The sequence below is a fragment of the Ictidomys tridecemlineatus genome, chromosome 1 (genome assembly GCF_052094955.1).
Source record: "Ictidomys tridecemlineatus isolate mIctTri1 chromosome 1, mIctTri1.hap1, whole genome shotgun sequence".
In the NCBI taxonomy this organism is placed as follows: domain Eukaryota; kingdom Metazoa; phylum Chordata; class Mammalia; order Rodentia; family Sciuridae; genus Ictidomys; species Ictidomys tridecemlineatus.
Genome location: NC_135477.1, coordinates 43,806,549 through 43,825,518, shown reverse-complemented (window position 1 = coordinate 43,825,518; position 18,970 = coordinate 43,806,549). Strand labels below are relative to the sequence as shown.

Genomic DNA, 18,970 nt, shown 5'->3' with positions numbered 1-18,970 from the left:
GCCAGAGAGCACTTCCAAGTGTCCGGTCAGCTTTGGGGTATCTCGCCCTAGACATGCTCAGTTCTTGAGGGTGGCCTTGGGTCACAGTGGCCTCTGTTGTCAGCTGTGCAGGTTGCCTGTACACATCTGGCCACAGGTGCATCAGCAGGAAGCCACCCACCGCTGTCAACAGGAGAGGCAGTCACACCTGCTGCCCAGGGCTGCCCTGGGGCAGGCAAGCTGCACTTTGTGAAAGGGGAAGGGACGTGTGATCCTAGCTGCTGTTTTAATGTGGAAAAGGGGACTTGGGGACAGCCTTCTTATCACTGGTGAGTGGGACTCTCAGGACAAGGCAAGGGGCAGCTGTGCTGGTTAGGACTGAGACTGCCCTGTTGCCAGGCACTCTGGCACACCACACCTGACCTTCCTGGACTGTCACCCGTCCTCGGGCTGTTTGTACCACACCCAGCCAGGGCACAGGACAAAGGCAGGTCAAGCAGGTGTGGAGGCCAGACCCGCCTCGCTGCAGCAGATGGCCTTTCCCAGATCAGATGTGTGCGTGACCCGAGATCCAGGCACACACAGAACCCTGCCTGACCCGTGTCACCCTGTCCTTGCGTAATCCCCCGCCTGCCTCGGTCTGGCCCTGTCCGGCCGCCTGGTCCTCTGACAGGGACCAGGCTCCTTTTTTGGCCATAAATTCCTGTGTGTTGTCATCAGCTGGCATTTGCCTCCTAAAGACTCACGTTGATTTGCGCCATAATGAGAACATGCACCGCATCTGCCCGCCCGCCGTGAGCGGAGCTGCAGAAGGTGGGTGCGGACACAGCCTCTGCCAGCCAGCCACCCAGCGGGGCCAGGGCCTGTGCCTCCGTCGCCAGCACCGCCTTCCCCTCTCCCTTGCAGGAATGCAGCCTTCCCCTACGTGAGGTCTCGGCCAAGCCCTGCCACAAAGCGGTCCTTCCTTTATTCCTTAACAGAAAACCACTTCACTAGGGATGGGAAGATGAGGGCTGTCCTTGAGCAAGCAGGGGGCAGCCTGTGGCATTGAAGGAAAGCCCTGCGTCCCCCATGGCGCATGGCGTGGCTGACACCCAGGAGGAGCGAGGGCTGGGAGGGGATGGGCGGGCAGCAGGCGGCACCGTCTGCAGCTGTCCTTTGTGTGGCAGCCGAGCGGTCCCCACGGCTGTGATCGGGCGGGCCTCGTGCTTGGCGTGCAAATGAGTTTCCAGATGCCCAGTGCCCCCACACAAGAAGCGGTAACTAGGGGCCTGGGAGAAGAATGGGGCGATCTGGAAACACGTTTCTGTTTGTTCCAGCCTCTCTGAATAGGCAGGCCGCCCGCCCTCCAGCGGCAGCAGATGTGTGCTGGGCACCCACTGCAGAAACCTTGACCAGTTTCTGGGAAGACACACAAGGTCGGGGTTGAGGGGGGGTGTCTCCTCTCTGACACCCTCCTCCCTCTTTGGCAGCAAGGTGACCCCGCAGAGAGAGAAAGGACCCATCTTTTAAGACTCAGACCATCCATGGCCCACCCCCAGGCAAGCAGGTGCCCTTTTGGGATTGCAGCCCCCACTCGCCTTCTTGGGATGGCCATCTTTCTTCCCCTCGTGAGCCAAGCAGATGTACCCAGTGGCCCTGGCAAGACCTCTTGGGGCTTACACCGATGGGGACTCTGTGTGAAGTGCCCAGCCACTCCTGGTCACTGCGTATTTTGTCACGTTCCCCCAATACCAGTGGAGCATGCTGTCGGGGTGACTCGAAGGTTCCTTATGAAATCAGAGGAGCCAGGAGACCACCTGGGGTTTTCCCTTATGACAGGCCTCTGCCAGGAGCAGGGGCACCGTCGCTTGTCTCTGCCACTCTCCAGCTGTGGTTACTAGTGACTCAACCTGCTTGAGGCTCCGTCTGTAGAATGGGAACAATAACAGGGAATGTCCTGGATTGTATGGGGGCAGATGGGAGTAAAGGACGCAGGAGAGTGTCATATGGTGTCCAGATGGGTGACCCTTGAAGTGAGGGAATAGGCTTTGCACCCAGCCAAATGGCTAAGCAGAGCCCTCTGACAGGTCAGCTGCCTCCCGACCCCTGAGGTCATTGTGGCTGAAGTGCTTGGAGCAGGAGTGGGGCATCTGCTGAGGAGGGGTCTCTCTGGGCTACACCATCTGGCTTCTTCCACCTGCCCCTTCCCACAGCCGGGGGAGGAAGGCAGGGCAAGAGATATTGCCCCTCTTTCCCTCCAAGCAAACTGAGGTCCAGAGAGGGTCTGTGAGTGGCTTAGAGTCACGCAGAGAGATGGTGACAGAGCCCAAGCTTCCTGACCCCCCCTCCAACCTTGGCTCCGTCCTCCTGCACTTTGGAAGGATCAGCCGGCCTGGAGCCCAGGCTGAGACACACTAATCTTGAGCTTGCTTTTGGCCCCTGGTGGCCATACTTACTGAGACAGTGAAGGATGAAAGAAAAGCACTCTCCCCTTCACCCAGGGTAGTCGAGGCCGCTCGGCCTGGATGCAGACAGCTCTTGCACGTGCCTGCACCTGCGCAGTCTCCTGCTCAGCACCCACCACCCTCTGCTATGGAAACCCTTTGTCCTCCTTAAGCATTTGTGTCCAGCAGTGTGGGGACCAGGAGGCGTGTACCCACTTGTGTGCTTAGCAGGTATTTCGGGGAGAGCCCTGCAGACACTCCTGGCTTGTCAGCAGGCTCCAAGAAAGCTGTGGATTTTGTCCAGACTTAAAATTTGACCACGCCCAGGATTAGAAGTCACGTTGAGCTGACCATTCCAAGTGTAAAGGGATGGGCTGCTCTGGAGTCTGGGGGCGGCAAGCAGTGCCTACCCAGGCCCCGACGGGTCGTGCGTGTCAGGCCCTTAATCCCTTGTCCCTACCTTGGCTCCGTCTGTGCCCTCCTCTTCAGTGTCTAGACCCTCTCCTCCATCTCTTGCCCCGACTGATACCACTCTGTGTGGTGGCCATTAAAACCCTCCTCCAATCCACTCTTGGCAACAGGTGCGTTTGAATCCTCCTTCAGAGGTGCTGGTCCCATCTTACAGTTGAGAACGCTGAGGCTTCCCAAGATGACTTAGTGAGTCTCCTGGTGTCCCTTGAATCCGGGAGCAAAGTTGGCGTCAACACCACCCAGTCCGGGGAGGGTGAGGCGGGGACCAAGTGTGGCAGGGCATGGCCGCCAGGTGCCCACTGACCATCCTGTCCTTCCTTGCAGCCCTGCTGTCCTCCTGGTGTGAGGAGCTTGGCCGCCTGCTGCTGCTCCGACATCAGAAGAGCCGTCAGAGCGACCCCCCCGGGAAACTCCCCATGCAGCCCCCCCTCAACTCCATGAGCTCCATGAAACCCACTCTGTCGCACAGGTGAGCGGGCACAGGCCACCAGGGGGCGGGGCCAGGCTGCCCGGGTGGGTGCCCTGGTCTCCTTAGAAACACCCCTCAAGCATAAGGACTGGGAAGGGGCCTCTGACACAGAAAAGATGCCCCATCTGCAAAGATACAGTTGGGTTTTGAATCCTCTTGGTGAGCACATTTCTCCCCCATCAGAACAGGTCGAGGACACCAGGTTTCCCCAGCCCCACTGCCCTGTTCCTGCATGGGGCTCTTTCTTTGTAGATTCTGGACTTCTACAGGAATCTTAAAAAGTCCTGAACTCAGGGTCTTGGGAAGACAGAAAAAAAATGGAGCATACAAAGTCTCAGGAAGGTCACAGGGCTGGTGGTCCTGCCCCAGGTGGGGACGGAAGCAGCTCAGGTCAATCACCTTGGAGTCAAGTGAGTCTGGGCTGGGTCTGCCGGAAGTCTGGGGTCATAGGCAGGAGCAGGCTTGCTGGAGGCCTCCAGGCACCAAAGAACTGGCCATTCCGCCCTGCGCCAGCCTCAGAAGAGCACGTGGCCAAGCCCGGCAATTCCCTCAGTTAATTATCTCGAGAGTCCCTTGCTGAGCCGGGATGCTCTCTCCAGCACTCTGCAGGCTGACCCTGGAACAACGGAGCCTGTCATGCTGTCTGCACTCCCTGTGCGGGTCCCTGCTAATGACCGGGAGGGGCATTTGCAGTCAGAGCTCTGCTCTCATTATCCAGCCTGAACGAGGAACCCACAGCCCAGAGCACGCTGCAGGCAGACCTGGGTTGCACCACAGAGGCACTGCTGGGGACTCGAGTGTCAACCATGCTTTATAAATCAAATTAAAGGCTTGTTGACTCTCAGAACCAGAAAGGACCTTAGTGCTCATCAAGTCCAGTCCCTGCCTGGGCAGGATCTCCCTGACATGTGGTGCCCTGCCTCGGTCAGGGGCACCTTGTACCACAGCCAGCCCACCACCATCCAGGGTCACTGCCTTGCTAGACTCTGGACCCGGACACTGACAACTGCTGCTGCCTCCCTTCTGTGGCAGTGTTGCTCAGACGGGTTGGCGTTTGGCCAGGAGAATTTTCTGTGGTGCAGGATTTCGCAGGACATTTCCCTTGGTCGCTGTCTGCTTGAGTCTTCTCATGACTGACCCCTCCCCACCAAGCAAAAAGCACCCTCACACATTTTGGAGAGCAGTGCATCACCCTTGGCTGAAAATCACTGCCTCCTGTGTTGCGATCCCTGCTCCAGCTCCAGCTTCTGCAGGTCGTGTCTGGGGCCCAGCCTCTGAGCACAGGCAGTGGCTAAATAGTAACCAAAGCAGCTTATTTGGTAAATGCCTTTGTGATGCCTTAGCTCAGGATTCTGGCCTGGCCAGCCATCCCTCCAGAATCACTGCACCCATCAGTCCAGGTATCCTCTCCTTCCCAACCCTCTCTCCTCCAAGTCATTTCAGCAAAGCAGATGCTGATGATGGGCATGAACCCCCTTGTTCTCCACTAGAGACCCGCCTCAGACCTGCTTGACCGTAATCAGGCTACAGAGCTAGACCACAGCCAGCCCTTTGCAGGTCTAGTTGTCAGTTGAGCTCAGGCATGAGATTGTTCCATCCCAAATGGAAATGATGAGTGTCTCTGCTCTAGATAGCCAGCCAGGGAAGGAAGGCTCATAGGGCAATCTGGACACTGGATCCAGGCAGGGTTAGGGTTAAGTAACTTTCGGTTCAAAAGGAGAAAGGTGAGCAGGGCCGAGTGTCAGGAGGCTGCTCAGAGGACAGGGATCTTAACTGTCAAGGACTTGGATTGGGCGTAGGCACATGCATTCTATGAATTCACACTGGCCCTGCCAAGAAGTGCCATGAGCCAAAGAGCCACCAGCCAGCATCCCAGGCCCTGTTCCTCTGCCACCACTTCAAGTCTGGCTCCCCAGAGGTCCAGCCAAATGACAGATAGTGCCAAGCAGGTGGTCTGGGAGCTCAAAGACCATGCTGGCGTTTACTCTGCAGACCCAGATGGTCTTGCAGAGAAAGGAGAGCCCTGTGGGCAAGAAAAGTCTTGCTAAGTGTGGATGGGTAACCAACCCATGGAATAAGGGCTCCTCTCAGCCAAGCAAGATGGTGGGCTTTCTGGATAATGCCCTCCCCATTTCTGAGTGGCAGAACCGAAAGGGCAACTGGACCTCGAGTGGGAAGGTAGACTTGCCCAAGAATACACAGCCAGTAAGGAGCAGAGCAGGGGTCTGCACACCACCGTCACCCTGCTACTCGTAGATCAAGGTCAGTGGTATCTAGTTATTAGCTTGATCAAGGGGGTCTTTTTGGAAGAGGGTCACCTACTGTTCTGATCCAATCCACCTGTTACTCATTTGGGAGTAATAATTTGGAAGAAGATTGTCATTAGTTGAACAAGGGCCAGCATCCTGTTCTTCTCCGAGCACTGTTCCAAGGACAGCTGCTCAGAGGGGTCTGGCTGTTTGAAGACTCAGGTCAAGTTAACCATGTCTTTCCTTGTGACCTTCCTGAATGTCCCAAGGGAGAAATCACTTGTTTCCAGGGGAACCCCAGCACAGCCCTTCATGTATGTAATTTCCTAAACGTGAAGGGGAAGGAAATGGGAGAGAAGACTGAGAGCTTTCAGAGTTGGAAAACAGAACCCATCACCTTCAGCCATGACCTTAGCGACCTGGAGGAAGGTGGCTTCTGTGCCTTTGTTAAGGAGACAGACGCTGGGCCAGGGAGAGCTGGGCTCTGGGATGCTCTGGACATGCTGCTCAGAGGGGGCTGGCTGTCTGAAGACTCAGGTCCCAGGACAAGCAGAGGGGCGGGGCCAAGGAGCCTGAAAGTTTGATGTCCGTCCCCCCCCCCCCGTCCCGCCCCCAAGCCCTGGGAAGGTCCCTGGTGACTGCAGGATTCCTGTAGCTCAACTGCCACAGTCATGTCCACTTTGTGCCACTGGGTGAGGCTGAGAGTCCCGGCTTGTTCTCCCTCCCAGGGTGGTGGCTGCACACGAGGTGCTGGCCTAGCTGAGTCCCACAGTTCCTAGGGGACACGAGGACATTCAGCAGTATGAGTGAGGTGCCAGGGACAGCTTGGGCTACTGTAGCCCTGTGGCAGTTTCTGAGAATGGCCACAGGAATGTGGACACTGTGAAAGTCTTGAGGAGCCCACTCTGTCCTTGCTACTGGACACAGTGTATGGCAGAGGAAGGAGAGGCCAGGGGGTGCCTTGTGGTCCTGTGAGGTTCCAGACACGGGCCGGCACTAGGACACCTTCTGTGTCCCTGCAGTGACCCAGACTCATGCCAACAACTATTTCTGCCTTCCTCCCCTGGATTCTTAATGAGTGGTTAAGAAAGTCATTTGTGATTAGCACATTGTCCATATGCAAATCAGTGTTGCAAAGGTAATTAAAAGCCTAATAAATCTTGTTTATGCTGTTAATTTGATTACAATTAAAGCTAGCTGGAACTGGGGAAGATTCCAAGATCAAAGGGTGCCACCCTTGTTCCAGGTGTGGGATTTGACACTCAGAGGAGGGGTCCCCTGAGGGTAGCAGGTGGGAACAGGCCCTGGAGCCAGCCTCCTGGGCCTTGGGTTTCAGCTCTGCTGTCCTCTAGCTGGGTGACTTTGGGTAGTTACTTAACCTCTCTGTGCCTCAGCTTTCTCATCCATAGAAGGGCCGTGGCATCAGGGGCTGGAAGTCCATGCTTATGGCCAACCCTGGCACACTGGAGCCCCACAGATTAGTCGTTATTGCCCCGAGCCTTGGCCTGGTGCCATTTGGCCCTGATTGCTCATTCTTGGTCAACCCACAAAGATGGGTCAGTCAAAACCAGCCCCACTCTCCCCTCACTTTGGTCACATCCCTACCGTCATCACAGCTGCTGCTGCTTGCTCTGTTTTGCATAGCTGCAGCGAAGCTCAGCTTACATGAGCCCTTCTTGCCCCCAGAAAAATTTCCTTTTTTAAAAGAGAAGCACAGAAAGAATTGAAAGACCCCTAACTCCTGCCCCACCTGCTCCAGATTGCTAAGATGCAAAGGTCTTTTCCGTTCCTCCTTCCTGTGGAAGCCTCCCGAGTTCCCCGCAGGGAGGGGAGGAAGGAGGCCCCAGTAATTGTGATGATGGAGAACATGTTAATGCTTCCCCTAAATTAGAGAGACCAGGAGCGCAGGCCCTTCACCGGCTTGGCGCTTCATTAGCAGCCACGCTACAGCCTTGTGCGGAGCCAGGGCCAACGCAGCCGGATCAGGGAAATTAATTAGGCTCTGACAAGACCCTTCATGAGAATTGGTTATTTCTCCCAAATAAAGCAGCAGCTACAAGCGCAAGCCTCCCCGCCTTCCATGAATGTCTGTGCAGACACTGGCACTGGGAGTACCTGGAGGCCTGGGTCATCACTCCTCACCCCAGGCCTACCTCATTTTCTCACATCCAGCAAATCTCGCTGGGTGCCATGGAGTGGTACAGACATGTAAGCCGTCTCCTGTAACTGCAGTGGGAAGAGCTCTCCATAAAATATTCACAAAAAGGTTGAGGGAACAGAGGAACGTGCCCTTGGTTTTACTTAGGAAAGTCATGAAAGGGAGTATGCAGGCTGGGCTTTGAAGTATAGGTAGGAGTTCACTAGCTAGAGATGGGAAGGCAGGAGAATACCAAGGTAAGCCTCAAAGGCTTGGAAAACATTCTTTTTAGTTGACCGAGAGGAATGGTAATGGCCCCTCTCATCAATAGCATATTTGTAAAACTTCTAAGCACTTTCAGTGTATCCTTGAACAAATATGGGTACCTGCAGGTGGCTGGCGGGGAGAGTTGGAGGGAGAGAAAGGGCAGCTGCGCAGGGTCTGACTGCCAGGCATTTCACCCATATTCTCACCTTTCCTCTTAGGAAAATGTTAAGTCCCACTTACAGATGAGGAAACTGAGGCTGGTTGAAAATGAAGTGGTAAAGGTCACAGGATTGGCAAAGGCAGAGCTGAGGTTGGACCCCAGTCAGACCCCAGAGCCCACACAAGTCGCCTCTCTGTCGCACAGCACTGGTGCCTCTGTGGATGGACCAGGATCTTTGGGGCGGTTGTGCCTGGACAGGACTGTGGCTGAGGACACTCTGTGACATGAGTTGGGGACGGTGCGTGCTGGCTCAGGGTGTACAGAGCAGAGCAGAGTCGCCCAGAGTGGGCTTCTCAGGCCTCCCTCTGCATTGCAGCGAGGCAAGGACAGGGAAGGGACGTGGCCCCTGATAGGCAGTCCCAAAAGGCCAAACACCCCTGCCCGGGGCTGAGCGTGCCTGCAGGGTCACCAGTGCTTGTCAGGGGATCAGAAGGGGTCTCCAGTTATCCCCTAAAGGCCTTGGGGCCTTCTCTATATTGCCCCAGGCTTCCCTCCCACCACAGCCAAGCCCCTGCCTGGGCACAGGGACCGGGTAGCCCCCTGGGACTACATGAGTCCAGGCAGACGCAGGAGGGCTGGCTGCTGTGGCGGCCTGCGGGGGCGAGAGCCCTCAGTGCCGGCAGGAGCATCTGTCCCACACAGGATGAGTCACAGCTGCACCAGCGCGGCTGCCACTTCTGCTTCTGTAGCAGGTGCACACGGAGGCCCCAAGACCAAGACTGCACTCCCCAGTGCGCTCTCTTGCCCCCAGCGTGCAAGGCAGCAAAGCAGCAGAGCCCCGGATATGCACGCATCCTCAGCATTGCTCTGGGACAGTGACCCTTCCAGCCATGCAGTGGGATGCCCACTTTGGGAACATTAGTTAACTTTGCTTCTCACCGAGTTTGGGGTGGAGTGGGCGAAACAGGAAGGAGCCAGTTTCCTCCCACAAGGCCCACCCACGGAGCTGCAGGGCAGTCAGGAGCTGCCTGTGGGCCTCCAGCACAGTATCCCCATGAGCAAGGGGCCTCCCCTGCAGAGGTGGTGAGCCAGCAGCTGCCTGGGCCCCGGAGGGGGGGGTCACTTCCTGAGCATGGCCAGGCAAGTTCTAAAAGGACAGAAACCTTGTCTACACCGTCAGCCTGGAGGGTCAGTGGGAACCTGTGGGCTAGAGTTCTGGGGAGAGAAAACAGACCCAAGCTTGTGTTTTGCTCCGTTGCCGGGGGAACCTGTGTTTATCCAGCACACCTGGGCTGCGAGCCCTGCAGGACAGTGAGTGTCAGGGATCTGGGGATCTCTGTTTTTAAAACCGTCTCCTGCAGGGCCTCCCTGCCAGATGCTGCTCTGCCACTCTGGAGCCACCTCATGCTCAGCTGCCTCCCTGGGAGAACAGGGGGTCCTTTGCACAGATTCCCAAGGAGCCTGCTTAGTTTTTTTTTTTTTTTTTTGCTTTCCCATGTTGCTCCAGCCTGCTCCTCTAGGCTCCTGGTCCCCAGGCTGCCAGCTCTGTTGCTGTCTGTGCTCCCTCCTTCCAGCAGCAGCGCTGACCCTCATCCTGTCTGTGCGGCTGAGTTCATTGCTCCCCCAGATTCTACTCCTGCTCTTTCCCCGTCAGACATCATGAGTCATGAGTGTGTCACTTTCCAATTGAGGAAGCCTTTTCGTCTCTGAGCCGCATCAGTCTTAGCACCTGAGACCTACGGTGAAGACACACAGTACCCCACAGCCCACGTGTGTTTTAGACCAACACAGAAGGTTAAGGAATAGCATTCGTCCTACTGTGAGCTCAGGCTTGATCACTTTTTCCTCTCGTGCTGGCTCAGCGTCCTGACCCACTCGTGTTTTTGTGACCTATACCTAGAAAACACCGAGGGAATAGAGGGGGGCATCATGCTTGCCCATTTTATGTAAGGAGCAATGTGGGGATTTGTACCGGGACCCTGAGCTCGTGAGGAGTAGAACCTGCATCCAGGGTCAGCCTCTGGATGGGCATCAGGGTCCAGAACAGTGAGGCCGATTGCTCTAGGACCCCTGTGCAGGGTGAGACTGGAAACCTCCTTTGTTCTACAGGGGGGAAGTCTGTGCTGGTGCAGGGTGGGCAGGAGCTTCCTAGAGCGCAGGGACTCCCTTTAGAGACAGGCCACAGGCCAGCGCCCTTGTCCCTCAGTATTTCGATTCACTGAGGACTGCAGACATCCAGGTCTAGCTCACTCTCAGGGTCCAGGTAGATGCTGAACAAACACAGGGCTCTGCTCTTGCTGAGGGTAATAACAAAATAGATGATCATAACTGTGGTAAAGTGCTGTGGAAATACTCAAAAGCCAGGGAAAGGGAGAGAAGGAGTGTGGGGCAGAGATGCCTCTTATACTAGGAGGGCAGGGCTAGGCTGGGCCAGCCCCTCCACACAGGTGACCTCTGAAAAGAGACCCCAGGCAGAAGGAGATCAGGAGAGAGGTGGCCGAGGCAGGGGAAGGGCAAGTGAGCCCCAGTGACACAGCCCGCTGCAGGGTCCCACCACCTGACCAGCATCGCCAAGGACCCGCCCAGGCAGCACAGGCACCAGAGCAGCTGCGCTGGCTCCTCACTCCTGCCTGGCACGCGGGACTCCCTCCTGGAGCGCTGGCCTCGGGCTGGTTTTCGTACCCACTTGCATTCCCATGAGTGCAGTGCCCTCAGCACCTCCACCACCTCCACCCCAGCCTCCAGGACTGGACGGCCCCTTGGGCAGGGCTCAGGTGAGCCTTCACCTTGGACTGAGTTCCTAAGGAAGACACGAGCTGTTTCCCACCACCTTGCCCTCTGCCAGACCCTGTCTCTAGCGTGGCTCACGTGTGTGCATATGCGCACACACACGGTGCTCTGTGGGCTTCGCTGGGGCCACGGATGTGGGCGCTCTGCTTTTCTGCCCTTCCTGGGGCCTGTGTGCTGGGACTTTGTGGCCTCCCTGTCAGGGTGGTACAGGAGACCCGGCACAGGCTCTAGGGGTGTTGTGGCCTCAGCTCAGTCCCTACCGGGGCTGGGACCCCACCTGCTCCTTCTCAAGCTCCTGTTCTCCCTGAGATCTGCAGGCGCCCTCCCTGCTCCCGCACCTCAGCGGTTGGCAGGAGACCTTGCTGGCCACTCCTTGCCTGGGACAGGACGTGGGGGGAGTTAAGTTTTGGCCCTGATGCTGAGGGCTCCTTGGAGAGACTTCACCAGGTCAGATGGGCACTGGCAGGCCTGATGCAAGGTCAGGGAGGGGCAGGCGTCCAGGGCAGCTCAGAGGCAGAGCTGGATAGATGCGGGGCCCGTGGAGTTAGTGGGTAAATCATTCTCAGCGTGCGTTTGGACTTTGCCTTGTCAACACTGGAAGCCACTGAAGGACTTTGATTGTGCTGAGGGTCTTAGGTGTTGCGGGGGATTAGCTCAGCAGAGATGCACACAAGAGATGGGAGGGGGCAGGGGAAGGACTAAGGCAGGTTGGCCTGTACCTGCATTGTCCTCGCTCAGGAGGGAAGGGTGACCTAAGAAGCCTGCATTCCAAAGGCCAGGCCAGCTGGGCTCAGTAGCCAGCCTGCTATGAGGGGGTGGGAAGAGCTGAGGTTCTCCGCCACAAACCCTTTTAGCCTCTGCTGAGAAGGGGCCCGGCAGTCCCCCAGGGGAGGTGGTGCAGGGACCTGGCTCTTCCTGGAGGGCTGCACAGAGTTAGCGTGATTGCAGAAGGGGCGTAGGTCAAGCCTCAGGACACACGGCTTCCTTCCGTTTCATGGACTGTGGACTTGGGGCCAAGGTGAGGCAGGCGGACACGGGGTTGGCCCCTCAGGAATGGGGGAGGTACTCTCTGTACAGCCTGCCGCCATGCAAGGCCCACCTGTTCTGCACCAGGCGCCACGAGAGGCTTGGGAGTGGAGGGTTGTGCTAACTGGGATGGGGTCACCTGGGACTTGCTGCAGCAGCGGCAGAATGATGGGGTGAAGAACATGGCCCCACCCAAGCCCTGTGCACCAGCCCCTGAGGACCTCCCTCTGTCTCCCTTTGCAGTGATGGGTCATTCCCCTATGACTCTGTCCCTTGGCAGCAGAACACCAACCAGCCTCCCGGCTCCCTGTCCGTGGTCACCACGGTTTGGGGAGTGACCAACACATCCCAGAGCCAGGTAAGAGCCTGTCTTGCCCCCATCCACAGTCTCTTCCAGGCACCCCCCCATTCCTGAGGCCCCCAGGTCCCCTGCTGTGCCAGTCCCCCTTGCTCTCCCAGGCTGTAGCTGGCACCCCTGTTTTCAGGGTGCAGCCAGCTGCCAGCACATCTCCACCCCAGTTAGGGTCTGCACCTACCTAGGAGGGCTACAACTGAGCCCCTGTGGACTGCCCCCATCCTAGAGCCTTCCTGGGAGATTGACTTTCATTGGACGGGTTACAAGGATGTTCCCTAGCCACATTTACTCTGGTTGAATAAGCAGGAGAACTTCCTGTGTAGTCTGGGTTCTTTGACTCTAGATGCCCTGGGTCAGACTTCAGCAAAAAAGGTCATGCACTGACCTTGTGACAAGCCCTCAGCCATCCCCCTAGTCAAGCCTGTCTCCAGCTTGTTCCTTCCTCCTCCCTTCTTACTCCCTAACAGAGGGTCTCCCACCCATCCAACCTCTGTCAGCCACAGCCCCATTGGAAAGCTCAAGGCTGGTTGCCACGCTGGAGTGAGCCATTGTGCTTCTGTGTCATCTCAGGCCCCAGGAGGCCTCTTGGCCAGGATCCTCTGCCCTCCAGAGTAGCAGCCCGGGGCCTCTGTGTGCCCAACCCTCTGGGCATCCAGACCCCGTTGTAGGCCAGGGACCGAGGAGTCCAGTACTCACCACCTGCTGCAGGCCCAGCCTCACTCCCTTCTCCAGAACTGCCCAGACCTAGTGGACCTTGCTCAGAGCGTCCCCCCCCCCCCCCCCCCGCTGCCTGCTTCCCAGCCTACCCCCTTGTAAACTCTGGGAGTCCTTCTGCACCGCCACCTACTTTTCCTCCGTTGTCCTCCCCCTTTCCCTCTTCCTCCCTCCCCCTCTCTGTTTCTCCATTTTTGTCTCCATGCCACCTCGGGTACCAGTTTGGGGGATAACCACTCTCTCTGCTCACAGGTCCTTGGGAACCCTATGGCCAATGCCAACAACCCTATGAATCCAGGCGGCAACCCCATGGCGTCGGGCATGACCACCAGCAACCCCGGCCTCAACTCCCCGCAGTTCGCTGGGCAGCAGCAGCAGTTCTCGGCCAAGGCCGGCCCCGCCCAGCCCTACATCCAGCAGAGCGTGTATGGCCGGCCCAACTACCCCGGCAGCGGGGGCTTCGGGGCCAGGTGAGCGGGCAGCGGGGAGCTTGGCCATATGTCCACCCTCCATCTACATGCGAGGGTCCAGTTGAATTCCCAGTGTCATGCTTCCTAGCCTGAGAAGCTTGGGCAGGGGCTGTCACTTGTCTCATTCCTGGCCGTCCCCTCAGTTGTCTGGGCTGGCCTGCAGATTCAGTGCTGCGGCAGCTGGGCCGTGTCCTGGCATAGGGACTGGTCATCTCTGAGTGGCACGCTCTCGGGCAGGCAGGGGTGGAGGGCTACTAGGTTCCCACTCCTCCCAGTGACTCTTCTCTGCCTCATATCTTTATATTGGAAGCCATCGAGAGAGCTGAACCAGGAGAGCTGCAGAGCAGCTAGAAAGGGCTCTCCCACTTGCCCAGGCTTGTTAAGCAACCAAGGAAAAGCCACTGTGTCTTGCTGGTCTGTGAAGGAAGCAGGGAACCCCAGGAAGGAGTTCCAGGGATGTGAGGCAGGGCAGACGCAGACAAGCAGAGGTGCCCACCCTACCCTAGCAAAACCCCCACTTTGGCTTTAACCTTCCCTGGCTCCTGTACAGACCTCAGCCCTGCTGGTTAAGCTCAGGTGTCAGGCGCACCTGGCACTGCATCTGCAGCTCTGCTCTCAGTGCCTGAGTGCCTTGGGCAAGTTGCTCAGGCTTGCTAGGGCCCAGCGACCCCTAGAGGACAGCTGACCAGGCGACCAAGAGCATGTGGTGAGGGTGTCACAACAGCCAGGGCTCCAGGCATAGGGACTGGTCATCTCTGAGTGGCACCATGGCTGCCAACCTCAGGAGTCCCTTGTTCCCTCTGATCTCTGCATCTGAGTGCCTCATACACCCAACAGCTGGAGTCCAAGGCCCCGGGATAGCCCCATCCCCACCTACCCCCAGCCCCAGATTAGTCCTGAGTTCATCTTTAGGCGCAGGCAGTGTCTGACTCTTCCGTCCTTCTCATCCCTGCAGTTACCCTGGGGGTCCCAGTGCCCCTGGCGGCATGGGCATCCCTCCGCACACCAGGCCACCTGCTGATTTCACTCAGCCGGCAGCTGCTGCTGCAGCAGCTGCAGTAGCAGCAGCGGCAGCCACAGCCACTGCCACGGCCACGGCCACTGTGGCAGCATTGCAGGAGACGCAGAACAAGGACATTAACCAGTATGGACCGGTAAGAGTTCCCGCTCATCCTGCCCCAGCCTCGCCCGGACAGCCTGGAAAGTCAGAGTGCAGATGCTTGTGGGGCTGTGTGTGCTGGAGAGCCTATGGTGCCAGGGTGTGCCGGGTGTTCTCTGAAGCACACAGAGACTGCGTGTTCGGATGTGAGTGTGGCAGCCTGGTTGGGTGCGGTGCGGGTATGTGGGAGCTTGCGTGTGTTCGGTGTGGGCTGGTGTGCCTGCATATGAGCAAAGAAGTTCTGTATTGCTGTCTGGCCCCCCTGTTCACCAAAGAGTGGGCTCAGTGTCGACAGATAGTCCTGTTACCAACCCATCTCCCAGAACACTTTTTGAGGCCTGGGGCGGGGCCCTGGGTAGGCCCGCTGGTGCATCTGCTACCTGTGCCAGTTCAGGAAGGCCCTGGGGTGTGAGCAGGAGGATCCCCATAGCAATGCAGGACAGGAGGTGTGGAGGTGGGGACCACATAGCAGAAGTGAAAACTGGAACTGAGTCAGACCTTGTGGATGGAGGGTGTGTCTCCATTACCCAAGGACCAGAACTTCCAGGAAAGGGGCTTCAGCCTCCATCCTCATCTGCCTCCACCCTCCAGTGCCACTCCCCATGTCCCTCCTCACCCTGCACACTCTTCCCCGTCCCCTGCCTGCTTCCCTGGAAATGCTGCCTGTGCATTGGAGTGACTGCTCCCCACCCCACTCCATAACACCCTGGAGCTGCATCTTCCCTGTGCGGCCTGCAGAGGACAGCAGTGAGCCCAGGAGGACGGGGTCCCTTGGGGCCTGGTCTCCAGCAGCAGCCACACAGGAAAGTGCTCCCTCCCCTAACCCCCCTTCTTCCCTGCACTTTCAATGCATGTGGCATTTTATTCTTTTTTTTTTCTTCTTCTTCTCCCGTTGAAGGTCTGTTCCTCTTTCCAGATGGGTCCCACCCAGGCGTATAACAGCCAATTCATGAACCAGCCCGGGCCTCGGGGGCCTGCCTCCATGGGGGGCAGCATGAACCCTGCCAGCATGGCGGCTGGCATGACACCCTCGGGGATGAGCGGCCCTCCCATGGGCATGAACCAGCCCCGGCCGCCCGGCATCAGCCCCTTTGGCACGCACGGGCAGCGGATGCCCCAGCAGACCTATCCAGGCCCCCGGCCCCAGTCCCTTCCCATTCAGAGCATAAAGAGGCCATACCCCGGAGAGGTGAGTGGCGGCAGCTTGCGGGGGTGCAGAGGGCAGTGGGAGGTCTGGGCTTGAAGGTGCCAGGGCTGTGGGTGCTACCGTGGAAAGGGCACAGTTGGACCAGCAGAAAACCTGGGCCACGCAGCAGGACTCTGTGAGCTGGGGCACCTGGGGTTGAGACCTGGTTCTGCTGCTTCCCACCCAGAAGTCCTTGAGCAAGTCAGGCCCCCTCCCTGAGCCACTGTTTCTTCATTTGTAAAAACACTTACAGTCCAGTTCACCTACTGGGCTGCCTGGGTTCCTGGCTGAGGTCATGTACAAGAAGTCCTTCTTAGTAACCAGTAGCCACTGCTGCTACTCTCTCTGTCCTGCCTCAGATGCTGCCTGGGTGACTGCGTGAAGAACAGGGGTTCACGTCCACACGAGGGCTTCCCGGCTTCCCCCTAAGAGCAAGAGCTGAGACGATGCCCTTTAAATGTGTGTGTGTGTGTGTGTGTGTGTGTGTGTGTGAGAGAGAGAGAGAGAGAGAGAGAGAGAGAGAGAGAGAGAGAGAGAGAGAGAGAGATCAATGATTGGCAGGCAGCTGCACAGTACTGGGACACATCTCCATCAGCCTCAGCCATGCTACGGGCAGTGGCTGGCTCTTGGGCACACAGTCAGCTAAGGGGAGGTGCTAGGGAAGACTCAAGGAAGCAAAACCCACACCTCCTGCCTCAGGAACCCAAGACTAAAGCAGGAAAGAAACGACTTAAACCGGAACCCATAAAGGAACACTGCAGGCGGTACAGAACTCCACAGGAGGCCAGAGAAAGGGAGTCTTACCAGACCCCCAGTGACACAGGAGAACAAATTGGTAGCCACTGGCCCATCTTGGTACCACGTAAGGATTTAGTTCACCTGCAGGAGACACTGGACTCCCGAGGCCTGAATGCTCGTGAAGCCTACCCATTTGCTCACCTCTGCAGCTTCTTCTAGAGCACCAGGCCCTGGCTCTCTGTCAGGTCTGCTTCCTCCTCCTGCCTGGTTCCCTGCTGTGGCCTTCAGGTCGGGCTTGCAGTGAGTTTCAATCCCAAAGAGCACAAGGTCCTTGAACGTCTGTGCAGCCCCCTCAGCATCTCCTCTAGCACAAGCTGGGTGACTTGGCACCCGCGGAGGTGTCCTGGGATCGGGAGCCGTTCAAAGGTTGGGAGCCATCCTCCAACATCCAGGAGGCTGGGTCAAGGCTTGATCCCTTGGTTCAGGGAGGGGCCAGCAAAGGACCATGGACCCCCTCCCAGGCCTTGGCTGGCCTCACTCCCAGCGCAGAGCCCCCGCTATTTCTGAGCTCTCTTCTCAGTCCCCCTGTGCTGACACTTGCAGTGTCCCCACTGGCTGCCCTGGGATTGCTTCTGTGAGCTGAACCTTGGGCAGCCAGCATAAGGCAGGTAATCTCAAACATGGCTACTGCAGAGGCCTGGTCATTAATGCTAAGCCCGCACCTGCACCAATGTGATGCCTGCCCCAGGAGAACACCCCAAGAGTTCCTGTTCATCTTTCCTGAAGAAGTTGTCGCCCTCCTGGAACACTGCTGTCCCGTTACAAACTGCCTGGTCCTGGATTGCAGTGCTGGATGCTCCCACCTGTTTGGCCTGACCCCTGTGGGAAGGTTGCCCCCTCCTCACTATGGCGCCTCCGCATTTGAACGATCAGCCTTAGGGCGGGCTAGAGTCAGGTCATCTGGTCCCAGATGAGGGCAGGTGCCATCCAGGTCCACATCTGCAGCAAGGAGGGTCACAGTTTCACAGAGCAGCCACCAGGTCCTGACAGTGTGTATCGTGGAAGGTCCTTCAGCGCTGACCACTCGTGTGTGCCCCAAGCCCTTCATTCATTTGGTCAGCGAGTGTTGGTTGAGCTCCTGCTTCCTGCCAGGCACTGGGGCATGGTCACCAACTGGATCTCTAAGCCAAGAGGACTGGAGAGACACTTGGACAAGAATGTCAACAGAGAAGGAAGAAGAAACCAGCGACTCCACGGGAGGTCATTTTCTGGGGGTCTGGGCTGTCGGTGGGCCTGAGCATCACCTGACTCTGGACTTGGAGAGTGGCGCTGAATCTTCTCTAAATTGCTTCTCCAGGGAGAGGTTATCTTGTCCCTTTACTGGAGAGGGCTCCCAGGCTCTGCATGGACGACTGATTGGTGATGGCCTGGAACTGAACGTGTGTGTGTTCTGCTCAGTGTGGGCTTCAGGGACAGTGCTACCCAGACTCAGCCTCAGAATAACTGGGGGTGTCAGCTTTCTGGAAGAGCATTCTGTGGCTTGCATTTCCCTGCCACATTTAGGTGCACCCTGGGGAACATGGACCTGTAGCAAACACTAGGAGAGACACAGAGGGGGACTTTAGAAAGAGCCTCCTCAAAATGGCAGGACTGAGAAGCTCTGGAAGTGGCCCGAGAGTCCCCAGGGCATGAGCCTCAGGACAAATGACCATATGGAGAGGTGTCCCATGAGTTGGACAGACAGAGTGTAATGTCCCCAGGTGTCGAGGCAAGAAGGGGCTCGGCATCGTTGGGTTCAGCCTTTCCTCTCCACCAGGCGGGCCATTTCAGGGTAGAAGGACAGCAGGGTCCGTGGTCGGGAGGTAGGCCTGGTCCCGGCATTGGAGTGAGCAGCTTGGCTACAAAACACTGGTGACCTCTCCCCTCTCCTTTTCCTGCTACCCACAGCCCAACTATGGAAACCAGCAATACGGACCAAACAGCCAGTTCCCCACCCAGCCAGGCCAGTACCCCACCCCCAATCCCCCACGGCCACTCACCTCTCCCAACTACCCTGGGCAAAGGATGCCGAGCCAGCCCAGCACCGGGCAGTACCCGCCCCCCACGGTCAACATGGGGCAGTATTATAAGGTGAGTCCCACCACCTCCGGGCACCTTACTACCCTCCTAACATTCATATCCTCAACCTCACTGGTGACATTCTAGGGCTGCATGAGTCCCCCCAAGACACCAGAGGGCAGGGTGGGGGCGGCTCTGGTTTTCTGGGTATGCTCAGAGCTGTTTCAGTGGCCAGGAAGTCAGACTGGCCTGTCTCTTGGCTCCTGTTCTTTTGTGTGTGTGCTGGGGATTGAACCCAGGGCCTTGTGCCTGCAAG

General features: G+C 57.6%; 1 protein-coding gene across 5 annotated transcripts in view; it reads left to right on the top strand.

The window, feature by feature from the left end:
* The first annotated feature begins 3,142 nt into the window (after nt 1-3,142).
* The window catches only part of Zmiz1 (zinc finger MIZ-type containing 1), a 34,147-nt gene continuing 18,319 nt past the window's right edge, over nt 3,143-18,970 (top strand). For 3 of the 5 annotated variants that reach the window (XM_078039175.1, XM_078039187.1, XM_078039171.1), the window contains exons 1-6: nt 3,143-3,345; nt 12,218-12,332; nt 13,296-13,513; nt 14,469-14,667; nt 15,571-15,861; nt 18,544-18,726. In XM_078039175.1, coding sequence (XP_077895301.1) covers nt 3,158-3,345; nt 12,218-12,332; nt 13,296-13,513; nt 14,469-14,667; nt 15,571-15,861; nt 18,544-18,726 — 1,194 coding nt within the window. In that variant the 5' untranslated portion in view covers nt 3,143-3,157. The remainder of the gene's footprint in view (nt 3,346-12,217; nt 12,333-13,295; nt 13,514-14,468; nt 14,668-15,570; nt 15,862-18,543; nt 18,727-18,970) is intronic. The other 2 variants (XM_078039182.1, XM_078039174.1) reach the window with 1 other exon arrangement.